General features: G+C 47.3%; 1 protein-coding gene across 1 annotated transcript; it reads right to left on the reverse strand.

Annotated features, from left to right (window-relative positions):
- Positions 1 to 1,362: 1,362 nt before the first annotated feature.
- CHRNA1 (cholinergic receptor nicotinic alpha 1 subunit) lies at positions 1,363 to 21,079 on the reverse strand. The gene is made up of 9 exons (XM_066346090.1): positions 20,978 to 21,079; positions 13,136 to 13,281; positions 12,975 to 13,019; positions 11,852 to 11,961; positions 9,079 to 9,274; positions 8,363 to 8,600; positions 5,021 to 5,244; positions 3,727 to 3,966; positions 1,363 to 3,393 (listed from the first exon to the last, which is right to left on the reverse strand). The coding sequence occupies exons 1-9, from the start codon at positions 21,018 to 21,020 to the stop codon at positions 3,262 to 3,264; spliced, it is 1,374 nt and encodes a 457-aa protein (XP_066202187.1). The 5' UTR covers positions 21,021 to 21,079; the 3' UTR covers positions 1,363 to 3,261.
- Positions 21,080 to 21,466: the final 387 nt, after the last annotated feature.

Raw genomic sequence — 21,466 nt, forward strand, 5'->3', positions numbered from 1 at the left:
GCAGCCAGTGCTGGGGAGTGTTTCCTGGAGGCAAAGCCCTTTCAGAGGGGCCTTTACAGATGGAGAAGGGTTCAGCAATGCAGGTCAGTTGCAGCAGGAAGAGCTGTCTTTAGAGATATATAAGGAGTGCTCACAGACTTGCTTTTCCTAGAATTATGCATAGTCTCAGGTTGTAAAGCCTATGGTGATCATATGAAGAGCACAAATGTATAAGAAACTCATATTGCCTTGGCCCTTTGGCTCAGCGGTAGAGCATCAACCCAGCTTGTGGAAGTCCTGGGTCCAATTCCTGTTCAGGGCACTCATGAGAGGCAACCATCTGTTTCTCTCCCCCTCCCCCTTCTCTCTCTCTCTCTCTCTCTCTTCCCTTCCCACAGCCATGGCTCAAATGATTCGGGTATGTTGGCCCCAAGTGCTAAGGATGGCTCCAGCGAGCCTCCACCTCAGGGGCTAAAAATAGCTTGGCTGCAAGCAGTCCTAATGGGCAGAGCATCGGCACCAGGTGATGGTTGCTGGGTAGATCCTGGTCGGGGCGCATGCGGGAATCTGACACACTGAAGCCATAGACATTTGCTTTGACCAATTATACCAAGGTAGGATGTTAATGAGAGAATGAGGGGACTCTCCAGGCAATTTACATTGCTTAACTTCATTCACTTCTCTCTTCATTTATTCAACACATCTTCAAGCATCTACCTAATACCTGAGACTATAAACATAAAATACAATCTCTGTCCTTTGGGAAGATTCTAAGCTGGGAGTTGTAATCAGACAGGTACATAAGAAAATACTATAAATTGGTTAGTGGTGTATAGCAGAAGGCTCTAAACAGGAGAATGGAAACAGAGGCTTAAAACACTGTATGAAGTTGACGTTAAAAAAAAAAAAAGATTGTTAAAGAGGTTTATTTTTCTGGCTAAAAAAAAAAAAAAAGAACTTCTATGAAGAGCACCTTAGCAGGGGCACCACTGGCTGACAGAGAAGAAAGATTTGGGGTAGAGATGCCCCAAGGCTGGGAAGAGACAGCAGCCCCTCACTCTGCTCACTGCTCTCTCCTCATGGTGGGCTCCCTGCGTGGTGGGTGAGCCACGTGCCCAAACGTGGTTTAAATTTGAAGTGGGCCAATTTCTGTGCTCTAGTCTTCCAAGCTGACTTGCCGCGGGAAAATATGTTAGGGCTTGGTTTAGGAGCAGCTAGACCCCTTCCAGATGTTTGTAGGGGGGAGAGAGGACCGTTCCTCCAAGAAGTAACTACTTTCTCTGTCAGTGCCCCATTTCCAACCAGTCGGCACCGGGGATGATTGTTGAGGATCAGCAAGGAGCAGTTTGTGATTTAAAAACAAACAAAAATTGGCACTTTTTATTGCAGTAAAATAGTCATAACACAAAGGTTACTTCTTTAAACATCTTTCAGTATATAATTCAGTGGCACTGAGTACATTCACGAGGTTGTGCAATCCTCACCACCATCCATTTCCAGAACTTTTTCATCACCCCAAACGGACTGTACCCAGTATGCAGCAACTCACCCCTTTGAACCCTGGGAGTCACTATTCTACTCTCTATCTCAATAAATGTGCCCATTATGGGTACCTCACGAAAGTGGAATCAGACAGCATTTGTCCTTCTGTGTCTGGCTTATTTCATTTAGTATATTTTCAAGGCTGACCCATACTATAACATATATCAGAACTTCATTTTTCTCTAAGGCTGTAACGTAGCCCATTGTTTGCGTATACTATATTTTGCTTGTCCACTGATGGACACTGGGGTGGCTCTCACCTTCTGGCTGTTGTGAATAATGCTGCAGCGAGCTCTGATGTACCAGTATCTGTCAAGTCCCTGCTGTAGTTCTTCGGGGAGTAGAATTGGGGATCATATGATAATTTTATGTTTAGTTTTTTAAGGCGCCTGTTTTCTCTTTACCCTAAAATGAAGGCACAGAGTCCTGTCACGGATATGTTAGGGCCCCCACGGAGAAGTAGACTGAGACCTCCTGGTTCAGTCAGGCCCGCACCTGGCAGTGCAGTTCCCGGTCTCCCGGTACTGATGTGGGGCACATGTGTTCTGGCTGTCTGAGCCCAGGGCAGCCCATTTTCTAGTTCTGGGTGAATTACACTGTGGCTAGAAGGTCGCTCTGGAGAAAAAGAATATCTATCCTCCGTGGGATAAGGACTAGGAACAAGAGTCAGGAAGTTTCACTGAGAAGGGTTCAAAGGGGAAGGTGGTTGGCGCTAATACTGAAGCCCCTCCGGTGCTGACCAGAGTGCAGAACGGCCTTGCCTGAGCCCAGCGTGGCCAGGAGAGCAGGGAGCAGGGAGCAGAGAGATATACTGACCCAGCCTGGAGCTGCTTGGAACTCAGATTTGTTCTGGATTCGAATCACAGTTTTTGTCTTTAATTGTTCAGGCAATGAACTTAACCTCGCTCAAGTTCAGCTTTCTCATCTGTATAAGAGTGAGCAGGATGAAGTAAATCACGTATGTGAGATGATTCCCTCGGTGCCTGGCCCTTCCCCTCCATGCAGGTTAGGACCTGTTTTGCCTCAAACCCTGAGCATCACACCCAGGTGGGGCGTTGGCCTGGGAAACACTTCCCTCACCTCCATTCTAGATCTCCACTGTAAGACACAGGGTTTGACGCAAGCTGCATCTTAGTGGCCTTCTAGAACTCACCTATTGCCTTTCTACTGCCTCCTTTCTCCCAAATTAAATGCTTTAGCTTTGGGGGACTGAGAGAGGGGCTTTCCCAGTAGGCACAAAACTGGCTTTTAAACAAAGGATACATTCTTTGCTCAAAGAAAAGAAGAAGGGGGAGGAGGAGAAGGGAGGAAGAAGAAAGAAGGAAGAAGAAGGAGAAGAAGAAAGAGAAGGAGAAGAATAAAGAGGAGGAGGAAGAGGAGGAGGAGGAGAAGAAGGAGAGGAAGAAGAAGAAGAAGAAAGAGGAGGAGGAGGAAGAGGAGGAGGAAGAGAAGAAGCCAACAGAAAACCTCCTCCGGGCGCCATTGGAAATGAATACTTCTTGTAGCAATCCTGTCTTATTTACTGAAAAGAGTCCCCTCTCCAGGCCGACTGAGATTGAAGGGAGAAGCAGTGTGAAAACACTTTGAGGCCATAACCTTACGTAAATGTAAATTATTATCTTTAATAATAAATGTTTGATTAGTGAGCTTATGTCCGAGTGGACAGGTCTTCCCGTTTGCCCCACCTTCCTCCGCTCTGCCTGGTGCTGGGGCGGAGCGAGGCTCAGCGCAGCTTTCTGCTCATCCTTGTTGGTTTAATTCAATGAGCCGACCTGCGAACACGGCCAGGGTTCCGATGATACAGACGAGCATGAAGACTCCAAGGAGAATGTGGTCCATCACCATTGCAACATACTTCCATTCCTCGGCGGCCTGGGAGAGAGGAAAGTGTTAGGACGTCCTTACGGCGGTCGTTAGGCTCACAGTGTTCACACTATGCCTCTTTGGTTCAACAACAGCTCATTGAATTTGTAGATCTCAGATCCCTCAGCAGCCTCTGGCTGGCCTTCTGACCTTTAGTTTTTGAACAGATTATTCACAATGATGACTTACTAAGGTGGCCCAGAGGCACTCACCAAGGCTGACCTTAGGTCAGTAGCTGCCCCTGAAGCCCCAAACAGCCCATCAAGCCAAAACCCAGCCATCTGCACTCGAGCATTTGATTATTAACACTCAGATGTGTGGGTTTCAAGTCACGAAGCTTACATTATTGGACTCCTGGTCTGACTTCATGGTCTCTGCGATGTATTTGACGCCCTCAATGGCGCTCTTCACCTCGGGGTGTTTGATCAGGGGAGAGTGGAAGCCCATGGGTGGGGGCCCTGGCTTCCCAGAAATGTCAGAAATATCCATGTCTTCTGTAAAAATCTTTTTTTCTTGTTTTTCTCTGGATGGTCTTTTCATTGTGGAGAAGAACATGATATTTGGGATGGTATCGATGAAAATCTAACATAGAAAAGAAATCCATATGTGAGAATAATTGACAGCAGAGCAAGCCTCAGACTCCAACTATGAATTAGCAGTGTAACTTTAGGTAAGTCATTCAGCTTCTCTGGGCCTCAGCTTCTTGGTCCTTCAAACAAAAGGACCAGATTTTCTCAGACTCTTTCACACATGTCCCGTAGCCTGTCAAATTACAATGGTTAACTGTGATGATTGTCATATGAGTGTTTCACCACTGGAGGGAGCCTGTGCGCAGCTTTCGAACTTCAGGTGGTACTTGCTTCTATTCAAGGCCATGTGTTCTCATGATCATATGGCTAAAGAAAGGGTCCCTTGGGCTACAAGTTAGATAAGGTTCTGGCCACACAAAACAGCTGGTATTTGTGTGTAACATGGTATTGCCAGGAGTCACTGAACAGTCTTGATTGAAACAGGGACTGTTTCTCCTCCCAAAATACATGTGAGCAGCAATTCTCTGTCAATTCATGAACATCTTTTGAATTTTACAAAAAAGACCCTGGCTGTTCGTGTCTTTGTGAAGTTTTATTTTTTTTAAGTGACATTTGAAATGTTAATACATTTTCAATTTCAAAACTGTAAATGCTTGAATCCAGGTTCCTCGTTAAAACCTACTTTTTGACAATCTCTCATCAAGTCTCCCCCCATCTCTGCCCTTATCTTCCACAGATGATTCTACCAGCAAAGAATAAGCAACCTGTTCACAAACTGGGAGACGTACAAACAAAAATCCCAAGAATTCCAGTGTTTGAGTAAAAGAGACTGATTTATCTTCTCTAATCAAAGAGATTTTGTTTTAAAGCTTGAATTAGGGGGTGGGCTTTTTTCTTCTCTCTCTGAGGAAGCTACACGAATTATTTTTCTCTAAAAAGAGGCCCAAGAAAGTTCCTCCCAAAAAAATCCCCTAGAGCTGAAAGGACTTTCCATTCTGAGCACCCACAAGGGTCAGCTGGAATTCCGCTGCAAGGAGGAGGCGCCCTCAGATGTCCCCGAGGGACGGCCGCCCTGCGCAGGGTCTGCAGGGGCCTCGCCCACTCACCTTCCGAACCCACTCTGGCATGACGTGGGTGCTGGGCGAGCGGTGGTGGGTGTTGATCACGATGACAGTGATGATGATGGATGCGATAACAAACACCATGGTGAAGAGCATGTACTTCCCGATCAGAGGCACCGCGCTGGAGGTGGACGGGATCAGCTCCACAATGACCAGGAGGAACACAGTTAGAGACAGTAAGACAGAGATGCTCAGAGTCATCTTCTCTCCTGGACAGAATGAGGAGGAAACACAACAACCTTCCTGTTATGGCCTGAATTGTTGCTCCATGGCTCTCACATTTATATGTTGTAGTCCCAAGCCCCAGGACCTCAGGGACTATTTGGAGAGAGAGCCTGTAAAGAGGTAATTAAAGTAAAATGAGGTCTCAGTGTGGGCCCTCATTCAGTATGACTGGTGTCCTTATAAGAAGAGGAGATTAGGACACAGAGACACACAGAGAGGACACAAGGAGAACACTACCATCTGTAAGCCAAGGAGAGAGGCTCCAGAGGAAACCAGCCCTGTGGATACCTTGATCTTGGACTTCCAGCCTCCAGAACTGGGAGACAATAAATTCCTGTTTTTGAAGCTACCCAGACTATGTCCTTGGTGATGGCTGCTCTTGCAGACTCAGGCACCACCAAAACCCCAGACTGTGACGAGTGTGTCAGGCATTTCTCAAAGCGTGGTTCTGGGGGAAGTTTGGGGGACAGACTTTCTTATGAACCCCTTCCACTTTAACTCTGCTCACGATGAGAGGGAGCAGGTATTTTCATGAGATGCTGCCAAGTAGGAAATAACCACTTCATCTCATGCCCCAGAACTCCATTTCTTGGTGGAGCTCAGGAAACTAAGTTTTTCCATCTGCAGCAGAATGATATAATAAACCTCCCAGAACTGAGCTGCAATCTGGCCCACTTGTTACCCTGCAGATGGGCAGGCAGTTCAGAAGTGCATGTATAATTTTCTCATCATGGGAGTAAGCAGTAAGACCCAAACTGAGAAAACAAAATCAATGATTTCACACCACTTCCTTTCATCTAAAGAGGGTGATTTTTGTTTGTTTTTCATATTAAGGGACCATGTTAAGAGTTTTGGTTAGGCAAGTGTGGCCAACGAGGGGCAGGGGCTGAGTGGCATCGGGATGTTTTTGCGGGGACCGACCACCTTAGATGCAGTAGAGAGCCACTGGAAGGGACCTCCCTTGGGCTGGTCTTGCTGCTTGTGTCCTGGGAAACCCTTGCATTATCCTGCTTTCCAGTATGGAACTTCTCCCCTGTACTGCATGCTTCCAGATGCCATGAGTATATACAGGATACAGAGCAGGTGCAAACAAGAAATGATCAGTTCTGCCTGATGAGGTGGTGGCAGTGGCAGTGGATAGAGCATCGGACTGGGGTGTGGAGGGCCCAGGTTCGAAACCCCCGAGGTCACCAGCTTGAGTGCAAGCTCATCCAGCTTGAGTGGGGGCTCACCAGCTTGAGCCCAGGATTGCCAGCTTGAGCATGGGATCATAGACATGACCCCATGGTCGCTGGTTTGACCCCATGGTCTCTGGCTTGAAGCCCAAGGTCGCTGGCTTGAGCAAGGGGTCACTCGCGCTGCTGTAGCTCCCTAATCAAGGCACATTCAAAAAGCAATCAATGAACAGCTAAGGTGCCGCAACAAAGAATTGATGCTTCTCATCTCTCTCCTTTCCTGTCTGTCTGTTCCTATCTGTCCCTCTCTCTGACTTACTCTTTGTCTCTGTCACAAAAATAAAGAAAGAAAGAAATGACCAATTCTACCTTGTAGGTTGAATTCTACTCAGTGAGGAGAAAAGCCTTTAAAAGTGAAAAAGAAGACAGAATTATAAATATGAAATATTGATCAAGTTACATCACATTTCTTGATGCATACCGGTGATAATAATAATAGCTAACATTCATCAAGCAGTGTCACTGTTCTAAATACTTTCCAAGCATAAATCACTTAATGTGTATAGAAACTGTGCTTAGTCTCTATATTGGCCTGACTGCTGTTTTCTCTCTTTGCTTTAAGAAGCTTCATTTTTTTTTGTTTGTTTGTTTGTTTGTTTTTTTTAACAGAGGCAGAGATAGACAGGGACAGACAGACAGGAACGGAGAGAGATGAGAAGCATCAATCATCAGTTTCTCGTTGCGCGTTGCGACTTCTTAGTTGTTCATTGATTGCTTTCTCACATGTGCCTTGACTGCGGGCCTTCAGCAGACCGAGTAACCCCCTGCTGGAGCCAGCGACCTTGGGTCTAAGCTGGTGAGCTCTTTGCTCAAACCAGATGAGCCTGCGCTCAAGCTGGCGACCTCGGGGTCTCGAACCTGGGTCCTTCCGCATCCCAGTCCGACACTCTATCCACTGCACCACCACCTGGTCAGGCAAGAAGCTTCATTTGATTAGAAAGTTGAAAAAACATTTGTGATCATTTGTTTAAGAACAAGTACAATTACTGGAACATACATTCTGCAGGGGCGAATTCTGCCTTATTTTCTACTGTATCCCTGCCGCATAACAGTTGTGCAATAAGTCCTCTATGTTGAATGAGTGAATGCATAATTTTTTTCCTTGTCAGAAAATGGATATAAGCTTTTGTGAGTTTTCATTTATTGATATTGTTATTTTGATAAAATTGTGACCTGTCATGAGTTTGAGGACTGCCTGTGCCATCGTTCCTTTTCCCCTGCTTGTCAGCCATCGATCGTTTCTGAGTCGTGACCCACTCGCTGGCAGGCATGTATATGCCCTTTCCTGGTTTCTGTGGATTATTGTTCTGTGAAATTATGTCACAGATGTGAAGACTCAGTGGGAGGTAAGTTGTTTGGGCTGATATGTGAGAAAGCATTGCCCCTTGGGAAGTATGGACTTGCGCACAAGAACGCTGCCATCTGGAACACAGACACGCAAAAGCTACTCTCAAGTGGCCAGCAGTGAGCAAAAGAGGCAAGACCTGGATCGGTCAGCAGAGCAAGTGACTGCACAGTGGGAGTGGCCTGAGGAGTGTGTATGCTTCACACCTATCCCAGCGCACCTTGGGGCACACAGCGGGTGCTCAACAAATGGCCGGTGGGCGTTTCACTTTAACTAGACTGAGCTATGTCTGTGCCTCTTCGGGGCCACATCTAACTCTCCCGGCCTGTAGTCTGCTCCAGCTGTGAGCTCCATCCGCAGAGCCTTTCACCACTGTACCTGGCTCCTCAGTAAGTGTGTCCTCCCAGTGATGATGATTCGGCTCTGTCTGCTTATCAGCCTATAATTATTTCTGGCTTTTCCCAAAATAGCAACACAAGATCTGTCAGTGTCAGCAGTCGCAGCCGTGGCAGCGGCACCCACCTGAGTCCGTGGGCAGGTAGAACACCAGGCCAGTTAAGAAGGAGAAGAGCAGGCAGGGAATGATGACATTGACGATGAAGTAGAGGGGCAGGCGCTGCATGACGAAGTGGTAGGTGATGTCCAGGTAGGGGGTGGAGGGGCAGCAGGCGTAGAACACCCAGTGCTTCCAGCCCCGGGCCTCTTTGATCACCCACTCCCCGCTCTCCATGAAGTTGCTCAGGTCTGGCTGGTCGCTTTCCTGCGAAGATGAAATGAAACTTTGAAAACCCAGCCACGCCACCCCGAGGAGGGGCAGGGTTCCAGAATCATCTGTGACAAAGAATAGATGCTAGTGCTGTTACATACCCAGGGGGCACCCTGGGTCACTTCAACTTTTTTGTCTCAGGTGCCTTTCCTATAAAATAAGGGGATTTGAACTATGGGGAGTCTTCATGCTGCATATATATATATATATATATATATATATATATACAAGCCACCTTGGGGCTTTAAAACAAAGCGGTGCCCTTGCCCTGCCCCAGCCTGGATTTTTCAGCTCCCAGGTTATTCTCATGTGAGTACATCACAAACCTTACAAACAAATTGAGAATCATCAAACCAGATAATCTCCAAAGTTCTAAATGGTGCAGAGAGCCTGTGATTATGAAGGGGCAGAGTTGAAGACCTGAATCCTGCTTTTCCTGACTCCAACCTCATTACAAGTGGTCACCACCTACTGGGTAAATGGCCACCACGGTGCCATCGTAGGTCCAGGTGCCCAGCTTCATACTGCAGTTCTGTTCATCAAAGGGAAAGTGGGTGACGATGATCTCACAGTAGCTTTTAAAGATGGCCGGAGGCGTCCATGTGATGTGGCCAGTGTGGTCCAGGAGCACTTTGGTGAACTTGACGATGGCAAAGTCACCATCTGCGCTACAATGGGACAAAAGAGAAGAAGCCATTAATTATTTAGGTGCTAATTATAAAAGCTTTTTTTCAGGCAGTGTGGCTTATCTACATCAGTGTTTCCTAGATTTGTCTGATAATAAGAACCACTGGAGTGCATGTTAAAATACAGATTCCTGAGCACCAGCTAAGCACTAAATTAGATTACCTGGGGAGGAAATCACGGGTAACACTGATTCACTGCGTCCCAGATTTTTTTTCTTCCCAGGACTTAGTAGTATTTATAATAATTTCTGTCTATCCCCTCTATGTGTACTTTGAAAGTTAACTGGGATTTTAAACAGAAACATGTCCAGTGGCTCATTACTATGACAAGCAGGCTAAGGAAGGCGTCCATTATATTTTAAAAACTATTTAGGGCCCTGGCCGGTTTGCTCACTGGTAAAGCATCAGCCTGTCATGTGGATATCCCAGGTTTAATTGCTGGTCAGGGCACATAAGAGAAGCGCCCATCTGCTTCTCTACCCCTCCTCCTCTTGCTTCTCTCTCTTTTTCTCTTCTGCAGCCATGGCTCAATTGGAGTGAGTTGGCCTCAGGCGCTGAGGATGGCTCCATGCATCCTCAGATGCTAATAACAGCTCAGTTGCTAAGCAACGGATCAATGCCCCAGATAGGCAGAGCATCACCCCCTAGTGGGCTTGCTGCGTGGATACTGTTTGGGGTGCATGCAGAGTCTGTCTCTCTGCCTCCCCTCCTCTCCCTGATTTAAAAAAAAGAAAAGAAAGAAAAATCTATTTAGAACTCAGTGGGTGGGATTAAACACTCAGATGCCCCCAGGGCTGGAAGGCAGGGAGGAGGTAAGAGACAGGCTGTGGTGAAGAGACAGCCCCTCTGTTCTCTGAAGAAGGTGCCACTTAGCTCTGCTCGGGGTGTCCTGGTGGGAACAAAGGCTCAATGTTGCCAGATATTTGAATTTTTCCTTAGAAGCTAAAGATCTACATTTTTAAATCCAAAGTTTCTATATATTTGAATGTTGGATAGAGTTTTCTAGAGAGGCTAAAAACCCAGATTTTGATGTGATATTTCCAAATTTTCAAATGTGGTTTGAAAATTTCTTGTTAAAAAATATTCAACATGGTAGATATTAAAATTAATAAGAGGCCATGTTTGCAGGGTTAATTCAGTGAGCAGTCCACTCGCCCTGCAAGCAGCCCATGCCCCAGGCCCTCGCCAGGGCGAGGCAGAGGCGTCGAACAGCTGGGTGGGTCTGCCTCGGTTGGCTTTCAGGGACATACAGCATATATTGGTGCCAAGAGATGTTCTTCCCATTGCATTTTCCTTGGATGGAGGTGGGCTCTCTCCAGAAAACTGTGTTTATTGGGCCTTTCCAAAGAACAGAGGGTTTCAGGATCATCCGGGTCTCTCCCTATACACAGGCCACATGGGGTTCTGTCCCATCTCTCCCTATACACAGGCCACATGGGGTTCTGTCCCGTCTCTCCCTATACACAGGCCGCATGGGGCTCTGTCCCCACCGCCTGTTCCTGAACAAGCTGTCAGAAGGGCCGGGGGAGTTCATTGCTTCCCTCACATTCTTTTTTTTTTTTTCCTCTCTTTTTTTTTATAAATAAATTTTTATTAATTTTAATAGGGTGACATCAATAATTCAGGGTACATATATTCAAAGAAAACATGTCCAGGTTATCTTGTCATTCCATTCTGTTGCATACCCATCACCCAAAGTCAGATTGTCTTCCGTCACCTTCTATCTAGTTTTCTTTTCCCTCACATTCTTACTGACAGAAACTTAACTAACACAAGACACTTTGTCCTATTAGTGTAACTGTCTGAAAGGTTTTTCACAAATGATTGGCTAATTTGGCTCAAGCTGGAATTCCAGGTATATTGGACAATATGTGAGTAGATTTTCAAAGCAGGGATGGTCAGCCCCAAGGGTGTCGTTTCCACTCACTGGCCGTGGCTTCCTCCTCTGGTAACCCACTGGCGTGCAGCGCCCTCTGGCTGCAGACCTGTGGCCTGTAGTATCAGGCCCGACTCCTCCAGGCCAATCTGAACGCTCCTGCCTGGGAAGGAGGTGCTTTGAAATGCACATTCCCTGACAAGTGAAGGATGTGTGATAATGAACATGTCATTAAAGCAGAGTGTCTTGAATCACATTATAATTTCATGACATGCAGTCTGTCATGGAGCCCATGGGTGGGCTACACAGGCATCCTGGGCTGTTGTTAGCGTAGCATCTTGGGGTGCCACGAGGGTGTGACAAGTAACGGCCCAGGGAGATTCAGACCTATTGGTATGAAGGGCATTTAATTCTAAGGAACTCAATTACAGGAGGTTTGGGTTCTTTGGATAGTTGCCATACTCCCTTCAGGAGCTCTCAGGGATTAAATGTCCCCCACCCACTGCCTTGATTTAATTTGGCTCTGATCATTGTTTCTCTTCATAACATGAGACACCATCTGGCTCCCTAGCACGTTGACTTAGCTCTTGGTTTCTGAAGCATACTGAGCGGGGTGGCCCTCGTGTGAGGGCGCTGGGGCTCCACCTCCCCAGGAATGTCTGCTCTCCAACCTGTTTGCTTACTTGTTATAGAGAACTAAGTCCGGGCGCCAGATCTTTTCAGAGGGAATGTGAATTTTTTTCACACCGCCGTAGTCTTCTGGATTCCATTTTAGATTGTAATCCACCCATTGCTAGAAATGAAGACATTTAGCTGATTAGAAAGCTAAAGACAGTTTTTTAAACAAGCGAGGGTTATCTAGAACTCTGATGGGTATGATAATTCAGAGGGCGACAGAAATTGTGTGGTAGTAAGAAAGGTTTGATTCCGAATTCAGCTTTCACTTTAGTTAACAATACCAGCAAACAATTGATTGGTTTCATGCAGGCACTGTGCTAAGCATTTTACTGATACTGATCATTTAGTTCTCACAATAATCCTATAAAGTAAGAGTGATCATTGACCCCGTTTTTCAGATGGGAAAACAAAGGTACCTCCAAGCCATGCTACTGGGTGGTGGCAAACTTCTCACGCCACACTGCCCACCCAGGAAGGGAGAATAACCCTATTGGGAACATTTTCCTCAAGTAGGCAGCACCATTTTAAAAAAGTATTATGTTCTTTTCCTGCATTATGAAAGGAATGTATGCCCAATGCAGCAAATTTGGATAATACAATGTTACGGATTGAATGCTGTCTCCCCAAAATCCATACATTGAAGTCCTAACCCCTAGTACCTCAAAATATGACCTTATTAAGAGATGGGGTCTTTACAAAGGTAAGGAAGTAGAAATGAGGTCATTAAAGTAGTCCCTAACCCCGAATGAGCGGCGTCTTTTTAAGGAGGGGACATTTAAAGACAGATGCATGTCCAGGAAGATGCCATGTGGACATGAACATGGCCAAACAGAAGCAAGGGAGAGAGGCCTGAGGCCTCAGAAACGGCGAGACAATACATCTCTGTTGTTTGAGCCCCCCAGGTTGTGGCTTTGTTATGGCAGCCCAAGCAAACTGATACACACAGAAAAAGCACAAAGTAAAAGACAAACATGCGCCAATAAATATGACCCATAATCCCATTACCCCAAACTATTTACTTTAACATTTTGGCATATATCCCTTTTACCCAAATTGATTTACTCCAGGCCCAGGTTAAATTTCAGGGTGAATGCAAACAACATAAATGCAATTATCTAGCTAAATTACCTGTTTTAATCTAACGTTGGTTGTGACGATCTGATTTACTTCATCCTGAAAAAAGATCAGACCCCACCTTTAGGGGGCGGAGAGGGGAGCGAGGGGCGGGTGCTGCAGGGTGGGAGGTCGGGGGCTGTGGGGGTGTGGGGGCCGGGGCGCTCTGGTCTCACCACGTTGATGAGCTGTATCAGCTGCAGGCCCACGGTGACCTCCACGGCCTGGCGGTGGTCCTCCACCGGCCTCACCACGCTGTTGTAGTGTTCGAACAGCTTTGCCACCAGACGGGTCTCATGTTCAGAGGCCAGGACGAGGCCAGCTGAGGCAGCAAAGGACATGCACGCTGTCAGATTCTGATCCCCACCTCCACGGACACTAACGCGAGTAACTGAGGCATGAACAGCTAACGGAAGGCATGCAGGACCCCTTGTTGAAGGGCTCCCATATGCAGCTAGTGTTGCCTGAAGTCCTTCCCAACCGCAGCTGCTGGTGTGGTCCCTTCTCAGTGGGGCATGCTAGATGACCGTGACACTTGTACTTCAGACAGATGACTCTTTAATATGGCTTCTGGCTGAATCAAGTTCGCTAGGAATATGTATACACAAGAATAAACATCCCCACAAAACCCAGTTGCAGTATCTCAGAGTCTGGTCATGGTGTAATGAAATCTCAGATTGGTTGGCCTCAAATGCTAAGAACAGCCCAAAATTAATTCTGCTTCACACCCATTAGGATGTCCATAAGTAACAAAATTGAAAGTGACAAATATGGATGATGCTGTGGAGAAAAAGAACTCTTTATATGTTGCTGATGGTAAAAGGGTGCAGTCACCATGGAAAATATTTTTGGTGGTGCCCTGGCCGGTTGGCTCAGTGGTAGAGCGTCGGCCTGGCGTGCAGAGGTCCCAGGTTCGATTCCCGGCCAGGGCACACAGGAGAAGCACCCATCTGCTTCTCCACCCCTCCCCCTCTCCTTCCTCTCTGTCTCTCTCTTCCCCTCCCGCAGCAAGGCTCCATTGGAGCAAAGATGGCCCGGACACTGGGGATGGCTCCTTGGCCACTGCCCCAGGCGCTAGAGTGGCTCTGGTCGCAACAGAGCGACGCCCCGGAGGGGCAGAGCATCGCCCCCTGGTGGGCAGAGCATCGCCCCCTGGTGGGCGTGCCGGGTGGATCCTGGTTGGGCGCATGCCGGAGTCTGTCTGACTGTCTATCCCCATTTCCAGCTTCAGAAAAATACAAAAAAAAAAAATTTTTTTTTGGTGGTTCCTCAAGCAAGTTGCACACAGTTACTGTACGACCTACCAATGCCATATCTGGGTATCCCAAGAAAATTGTTTACACAAAAGCATGTACCTGAATGTTCACAGCAGCGCTATATGCAATAGCTAAAAGACGGAAACAACCCAAATGCCCATCAACAGGTGAATGGATGAACAAATTGTGGTACAAACATGCAGTGGAATATTATTCAGCCAGAAAAAGGAATGGAGTACTGATACATGCTACAATATGAAATAACCTTGAAAACATTGTGTTACATGAAAGAAACCAGACACAAAAGGGCACATACTATATGATTCCATTTACATGAAATGTCCAGAGTAGGTTAACCCATAGAGATAGAGAACAGATTAGTGGTTACCAGAGATTGCAGGGAGAGGGGGTGAGGAGTGACTGCTAATGGATGTGAAGGTTCCTTTGGGAGTGATAAAAGAGTTCTGAAACTAGAGAGTGGTAATGGTTGCATAACATTTTAAATGTACTTAATGCCACTAAATAGTTCACTTTAAAATGATACTTGTATGCAATGTACATTTTATCATACTTAAAAAAAAAATCACTGCTGGTGGATACATGTTGCCAGCAAGTTGTTCAAACAAAGTAATAACTGTGCTTTGCTATCCTAGGTTTGGGGCTCCTATTTGGAGTATGAGTGACTCGAAGGAATCTTCAGTGAGTTTTCTTTCAGGATGAAGAGCAATGTCATCAATACTCTTGGGGCTCAAGCAGGCTGGCATTTTCTCCTGAGATCCTGAGAGTGTGGACACCTTGGGCAAGGTCATGCAGCTAGGGCAGGCTGGGATTAGAGCCCCGCAACTCTGCCCTGTGCTCCTGCACCAATTTAGTATCATGAGCATGTAGTGGGCTGTCTTGGAAACCGCATAACATTATTCCTGTGAGAAAAAGTGTTCCTGATTCCAGCAAGGGCCTCTGAAGGATCTTTATAACTTGAGCCTTGCGTGGATTGAGGATTGCCTGTTCAGGGCTGGGAGAGGAAGCAGACACACGATCTATTTGCCCTGATTCATGTAACCAGATCTCCCCTTTCCATGGGTTATTACTGAAACTGCATACCTTCTCCCTGGGCCAAGATGATGTGAAAATTTGAATGAAGAAGTTGCTCTCTCTTTTTTCCCAGTAATATTAACCTACTACCTCTCAGACAGGTTATTTTCTTTTCTTTTTTTTCTTTTCTTTTCTTTCCTTTCCCTTTCTTTCTTTCTTTCTTTCTTTCTTTTTTCTTTCTTTCTTTCTTTCTTTCTTTCTTTCTTTCTTTCTTTCTTTCTTTCTTTTCTTTCTCTCCTTTCCTTCCTTCCCTCCTTTCTTTTTTTTCTCTCTCTCCCCTCTCTCTTTCTTTCTTTTTTTCTGAGAGACAGAGAGAGAGAGAGAGGAAAAGAGATGAGAAGCATCAACTCATAGTTGCAGCACTTTTAGTTGTTTATTGATTGCTTCTCATATGTGCCTTGACCAGGGGGCTCCAGCCAAGCCAGTGACCCCTTGCTCAGGCCAGTGACCTTGAACTTCAAGTCAGCGATCTTGGGCTTCAAGCCAGCAACCTTTGGGCTCAAGCCAGAAACCATGGAATCATGTTGATGATCCTGTGCTCAAGCCAGTGACCCCCACACTCAAGCCGGCAACCTCGAGGTTTCAAACCTGGGTCCTCAGTATCCCAGGTCAATGCTCTATACACTGCACCACCACCGTTGGGCTTATTATTTTTCTCCATGGATCTTAAGTTTGGAAGAGTTTGTCCACAAAATATTTATAAAATAAAAAGTAATTACTTTTTTTCTATTTTTATTAATAAAAATAATTGACATACCCAAATTATGTGCCACTCTTTTACATGCTTTATATATACTAACCTTTTCTATCCTCACAATAGGGAGTGGTAGGTATATTTTTGTCCTCACGTTACAGATGAGGAAATTGAGGCATAGTGAGGTTAAGTGACTTTAGATTTCATAAGTGGTGGAATAGGGATTCAAACCCATAGCCCCTTCTCTCAGCCACTATTTCTCATTCAGATCAGCTTGGCCTGACCAGGCGATGGTGCAATGGATGGAGCGTTGGCCTGGGACGCAGAGGACCCAGGTTTGAAACCCAAGGTTGCTGACTTGAGCACGGGCTCATCCAGCTTGAGTATGGGGTCGCTGCCTTGAGCATGGGATCATAGACATGACCCATGGTCGCTGGCTTGAGCTCAAGGTCGTTGGCTTGAGCAAGGGGTCACTTGCTCTGCTGTAGCCCCCCCCCCCCACCCGTCAAGGCACATATGAGAAAGCAGTCAATGAACAGCTAAGGTGCCACAACAAATAATTGATGCTTCTCATCTCTCTCCCTTCCTGTCTGTCTGTCCCTCTGTCTGTCCCTCTCTATGTCTCTCTCTCTCTTGTAAAAAAAATAATAAAATAAATTAAAAAAAACTTTAGATCAGGTTAAAATAACAAATGTTGTACAATATGTTGAAACATTTTTACACTCCCCCAAAACTATGCTTTAATTAGCCTGTATAGCATTAGTAAAGGCCCTGTATTTGTATTAATTTATTTCATCCTTGAAACACCCTACAAGAGAAGTCTTTACCACTGTTTTACAAATGAGAAAATTGAGGTTCAGACAGTTGAGCCATGTAGTCATGGCTCCCAGCTAGTCCGAGGTGGATCGTGAACGAGGCAGTCTGCCACTCGGACCGGCTCTTCACCGCCTCCCTAAAGGTACACGAGTCGTTTCCATTTGACTTGTTGAAACTTTCAGTATAGCCTAACTCTCTTCATGATGACCTCCCTGGACTCTATGTGGGGAACCCTTGGCCCTGCCTGGCTTTTCATTTTTGGTTTCCCAAGTTTTCCGAACCCAAAAGGGTTCATGCAGAGCTTTCACATGGCATCTCCCCAAACCCACCTGCCTGCATTCGAGGACTCTTTAAGGGAGCATGTTGTCCAAAGACCCAGTGTGTGCAGTCACCCCTTCGAGCCCCTGGGACAGAGCCATCCTCTGTCCTCCATGCCCGTCTGTCCCCGGCCCTACTCAGCCCAAGCGGGTAGGGGACTGGCACGGGTCACTGAGTGCCTTGGCCACTGAATTTGAAGCTATTGCCCTGGGCTGCTTATTTTCCATTGATGCTTTATTCTAGTTTGACAGGAAGAACATGCTAGAAAGCAACAGATTGAGCAGATGGTTCACATTATGTAGCAGGAAAACTATGCAGGCCAACCCTGTGATCCACCAGGGCAAGGGCAGGCGGGGAAGCCGGACGGTCCGCACAGCCGTGACGCTCGTTCCCGCCTCCCCCACCCAGGCCGGTGACAAGGCGCCTCCCGCACCCGGGCCGGTGACAAGGCGCCTCCCGCACCCAGGCCGGTGACAAGGCGCCTCCCGCACCCGGGCCGGTGACAAGGCGCCTCCCGCACCCAGGCCGGTGACAAGGCGCCTCCCCCACCCACGCCGGTGACAAGGCGCCTCCCCCACCCGGGCCGGTGACAAGGGACCTCCCGCACCCGGGCCGGTGACAAGGCGCCTCCCGCACCCGGGCCGGTGACAAGGCGCTTCCCGCACCCAGGCCGGTGACAAGGGACCTCCCCCACCCGGGCCGGTGACAAGGGACCTCCCGCACCCGGGCCGGTGACAAGGCGCCTCCCCCACCCGGGCCGGTGACAAGGGACCTCCCCCACCCGGGCCGGTGACAAGGGACCTCCCGCACCCGGGCCGGTGACAAGGCGCCTCCCCCACCCGGGCCGGTGACAAGGCGCCTCCCCCACCCGGGCCGGTGACAAGGGACCTCCCCCACCCGGGCCGGTGACAAGGGATCTCCCCCACCCGGGCCGGTGACAAGGGACCTCCCGCACCCGGGCCGGTGACAAGGCGCCTCCCCCACCCGGGCCGGTGACAAGGCGCCTCCCGCACCCGGGCCGGTGACAAGGCGCCTCCCGCACCCGGGCCGGTGACAAGGCGCCTCCCCCACCCGGGCCGGTGACAAGGCGCCTCCCCCACCCAGGCCGGTGACAAGGCGCCTCCCCCACCCAGGCGGGTGACAAGGCGCCTCCCCCACCCAGGCCGGTGACAAGGCGCCTCCCCCACCCAGGTCGGTGACAAGGCGCCTCGCTCCTTCCTTAATGAATTTCTCAGGAATTTCCGAGGAGGTCTGCATTTTTTAATTGGGTTCATTAGTATTCTGTCCTTTTTTGCCTCCTCAAAACAGGGTAGAGTGATAAAAAACTTACAGACTTGAGGTCAGAATTCTGATTCTGTTCCTAACTCCAGCATGGTCCAGAGAATTGGACCAATTCCTCATGGAGTCAATGAATCACAGTAAATCCTTTCCTTAAAAGGCAGGGTGTAACTTAACAATCATACAGACAAACAAATGCATAATGTTGAAGTCTCCTTTTTCAGCAAAAGCATCCTTATTCAGATGGTGATCACCTTAATTTGTTCATCAAATATTTATTGTGTGCAAAGCATTGTTTTAAGAGATGTGAGACATTCAGAAGTGAATCTGACATAATCCTGACTTCCTTCCCTCGTGGAGATTGACATTTGTCACTTACATAAATAACTGTGAACAAGTTGGAAAGTGATATGGTATAAGAGAGGTGGCATAAAGTACTTAGGATTCCTGAGGCAGAAGAGAGGAAAGGTTGTAAGAAAAAAAATACTATATAAATAGAACAGAGATCGTTGTGTGCTAAGCTAACACAGGAAAATGTATCCCTGATACAAATGAGAATTTTGCCCATAAAGGACTGATTTTAAGTAGGGGAGCCCAACCACAATTCCAAAGTGGTTTTCTTTTTTGTATCATACTGGTCCAACTTGTATTTTGTGCCCGCAGAGTTGAGCAGAAGAAATTCTATACTGATACTAGTCACCTTGGGTAATGCTTATCTCAATTTGGTTATGTTAATTTGCCACCTTTGGTAATTTCAGTCTGTTTTCTGACCGTGCACATAACAAGCAGAGCCTCCAAATGATCACATTCCAAGATTTATAAATTAAGTGACCTTGGGAAGGTCAGCTCATGTCTTTCAACCTATAATTCAAACTATAGTTTCTCTATAATTCAAAATTGGAGATGTTGGAATGCCTCATCCAGCTGTGAATTCACCCATGTGAATTGATAACCACAAATTCTAGGATTGATCTAAATACATGTCACATACTTTTTAAAGTAGCTAAACATGCGATTTTGAGAGTTTTAGTGTCCTAAGAGATCTCCTAAGGATTTTTACACATAAGCATATCACTTAAGAATTTTCACTGAGTGTAGTTTGTGCACGCGCGGGCACGCGCGCGCGCACACACACACACACACACACACCACCACCACCACCACCACCATCACCATTACAAGGCCAGCTTGGGTTGGAGCAAGTCCAAATCCTACAGGATATAATTTATCTTAATTTATTAGAGTTTAGGCTATTTCCCTCAACTATGGTATTGAAAAACATTAATAATAAAGCTCTTTACCCTTCTGCCCAGAAGGCCTGTGTCTGTCAGGGAAATATCAGAGAAGAGAAATCACAGAATGTCAGCTGCCTTGTTTCTCTGTTGGGATGACATCACCAGTAAACTTTTATATGAAGCAATCAGCAAGCATCTCCTGTTTTCCTCTACCGGAAGTTTGGGATTGGGGATTGCATTTCAGCTGCTGTGTTGTGACACATTCCAGAGCTGAATACGGGTCAAGGACTGTGCAAGGTTTTATGGTTTCAATTCAAACCCAAACTTACATGTAGGAATGTATTTTTTTTTAAAGAGTGGGCAAGAGTGCCTACATATGAACCTTTTTTTTTTTTAACTTCAGAATTTAAAAGTTACAAAATATTTCATCTCATGGAGAGAATTTAATTATAATTAAGAATAGGTTTCTCTCTCTAGCACATGGAGCTGTCAATCAATCCTCTTTATTATCAGAATTCTCAGGAGCAGTAAGAGGACTTGTTAACTGTATTGTTTGCGAATGTAAGTCATCGCTCTAAGTCCCTGTAGTTGTTCAAAACTGAAAACAGGTCTGGGAAGGCAGGTGTGGCGCTGCATCTGATCCTGTGGACCAGTCGGACGCCAGGCACTGATGGAGGGAGAGACCTGCATGTCTACTTGGTAGCCTTTGACCAAGCCTCTCCTTTTTTTTTTTTTTTTTTTTTGTGTGTTTTTCTGAAGCTGGAAACGGGGAGAGACAGTCAGACAGACTCCCGCATGCGCCCGACCAGGATCCACCCGGCACGCCCACCAGAGGCGATGCTCTGCCCACCAGGGGGCGATGCTCTGCCCCTCCTGGGCGTCGCTCTGTCGCGACCAGAGCCACTCTAGCGCCTGAGGCAGAGGCCAAGGAGCCATCCCCAGCCCCCGGGCCATCTTTGCTCCAATGGAGCCTGGGCTGCGGGAGGGGAAGAGAGAGACAGAGAGGAAGGAGAGGGGGAGGGGTGGAGAAGCAGATGGGCGCTTCTCCTATGTGCCCTGGCCGGGAATCGAACCCGGGACTCCTGCACGCCAGGCCGACGCTCTACCACTGAGCCAACCGGCCAGGGCCTCCTCTCCTATTTTAATTGGATAACACAAACTAGAATCTTTGTCCCCAAACCCAATCAAGCCAACGCTGGCGAGAAACTAACAGCAGGCTTGTGCTGCAGAAGCCTGCCATTCTGTATTCTCATCCAAGAAGCAAGCCTCTGATGTGGGGGCTTCTATCGTCTCAGCCTCCAAGGAGAGCCCCCCAGCACCAGCACTTACTTGAGCAGAGGCCGAGGAGCAGGAGGAGCGGCCGGGACTCCATGGGCTGTGGGCCCTGGCGTGGGCTGGTGGCAGACTGGTGACCTGTGCTGCCTGCCGGCGCTCTGGCTGGACACTTGGCTGCTGGAGGGTTTGGACAGTGAGTCGGCTCAGCGGAGCTATTGTTTTACACCACCTGTTTGTGGCAGTGACAGCTGGGCTGCCCCGAGCCCCGGAGCCCAGAGAGAGGCTGAGGGCCTTACACTATTAGAGTGCCTCACTTTACACAATTGCTATACCCTTGACAAGTTGAGTGTGAACTGCATTGTGTTGGATCACAGATATATATATATATATGGATATAAACCTTACAATAGGCAAACACTTATTTTGAACAGTGAGAAACCCTTTCCTTTTTGTGAAAACCAGAACCTCATCTCTGTGGATTGATTTGATTAGGGTTATTTGGTTTGAGTAGATAGTCGGCTGTCTGTGTGAGACACTAATCAT

Source organism: Saccopteryx leptura, chromosome 7, assembly GCF_036850995.1.
Source record: "Saccopteryx leptura isolate mSacLep1 chromosome 7, mSacLep1_pri_phased_curated, whole genome shotgun sequence".
NCBI classification, from domain to species: domain Eukaryota; kingdom Metazoa; phylum Chordata; class Mammalia; order Chiroptera; family Emballonuridae; genus Saccopteryx; species Saccopteryx leptura.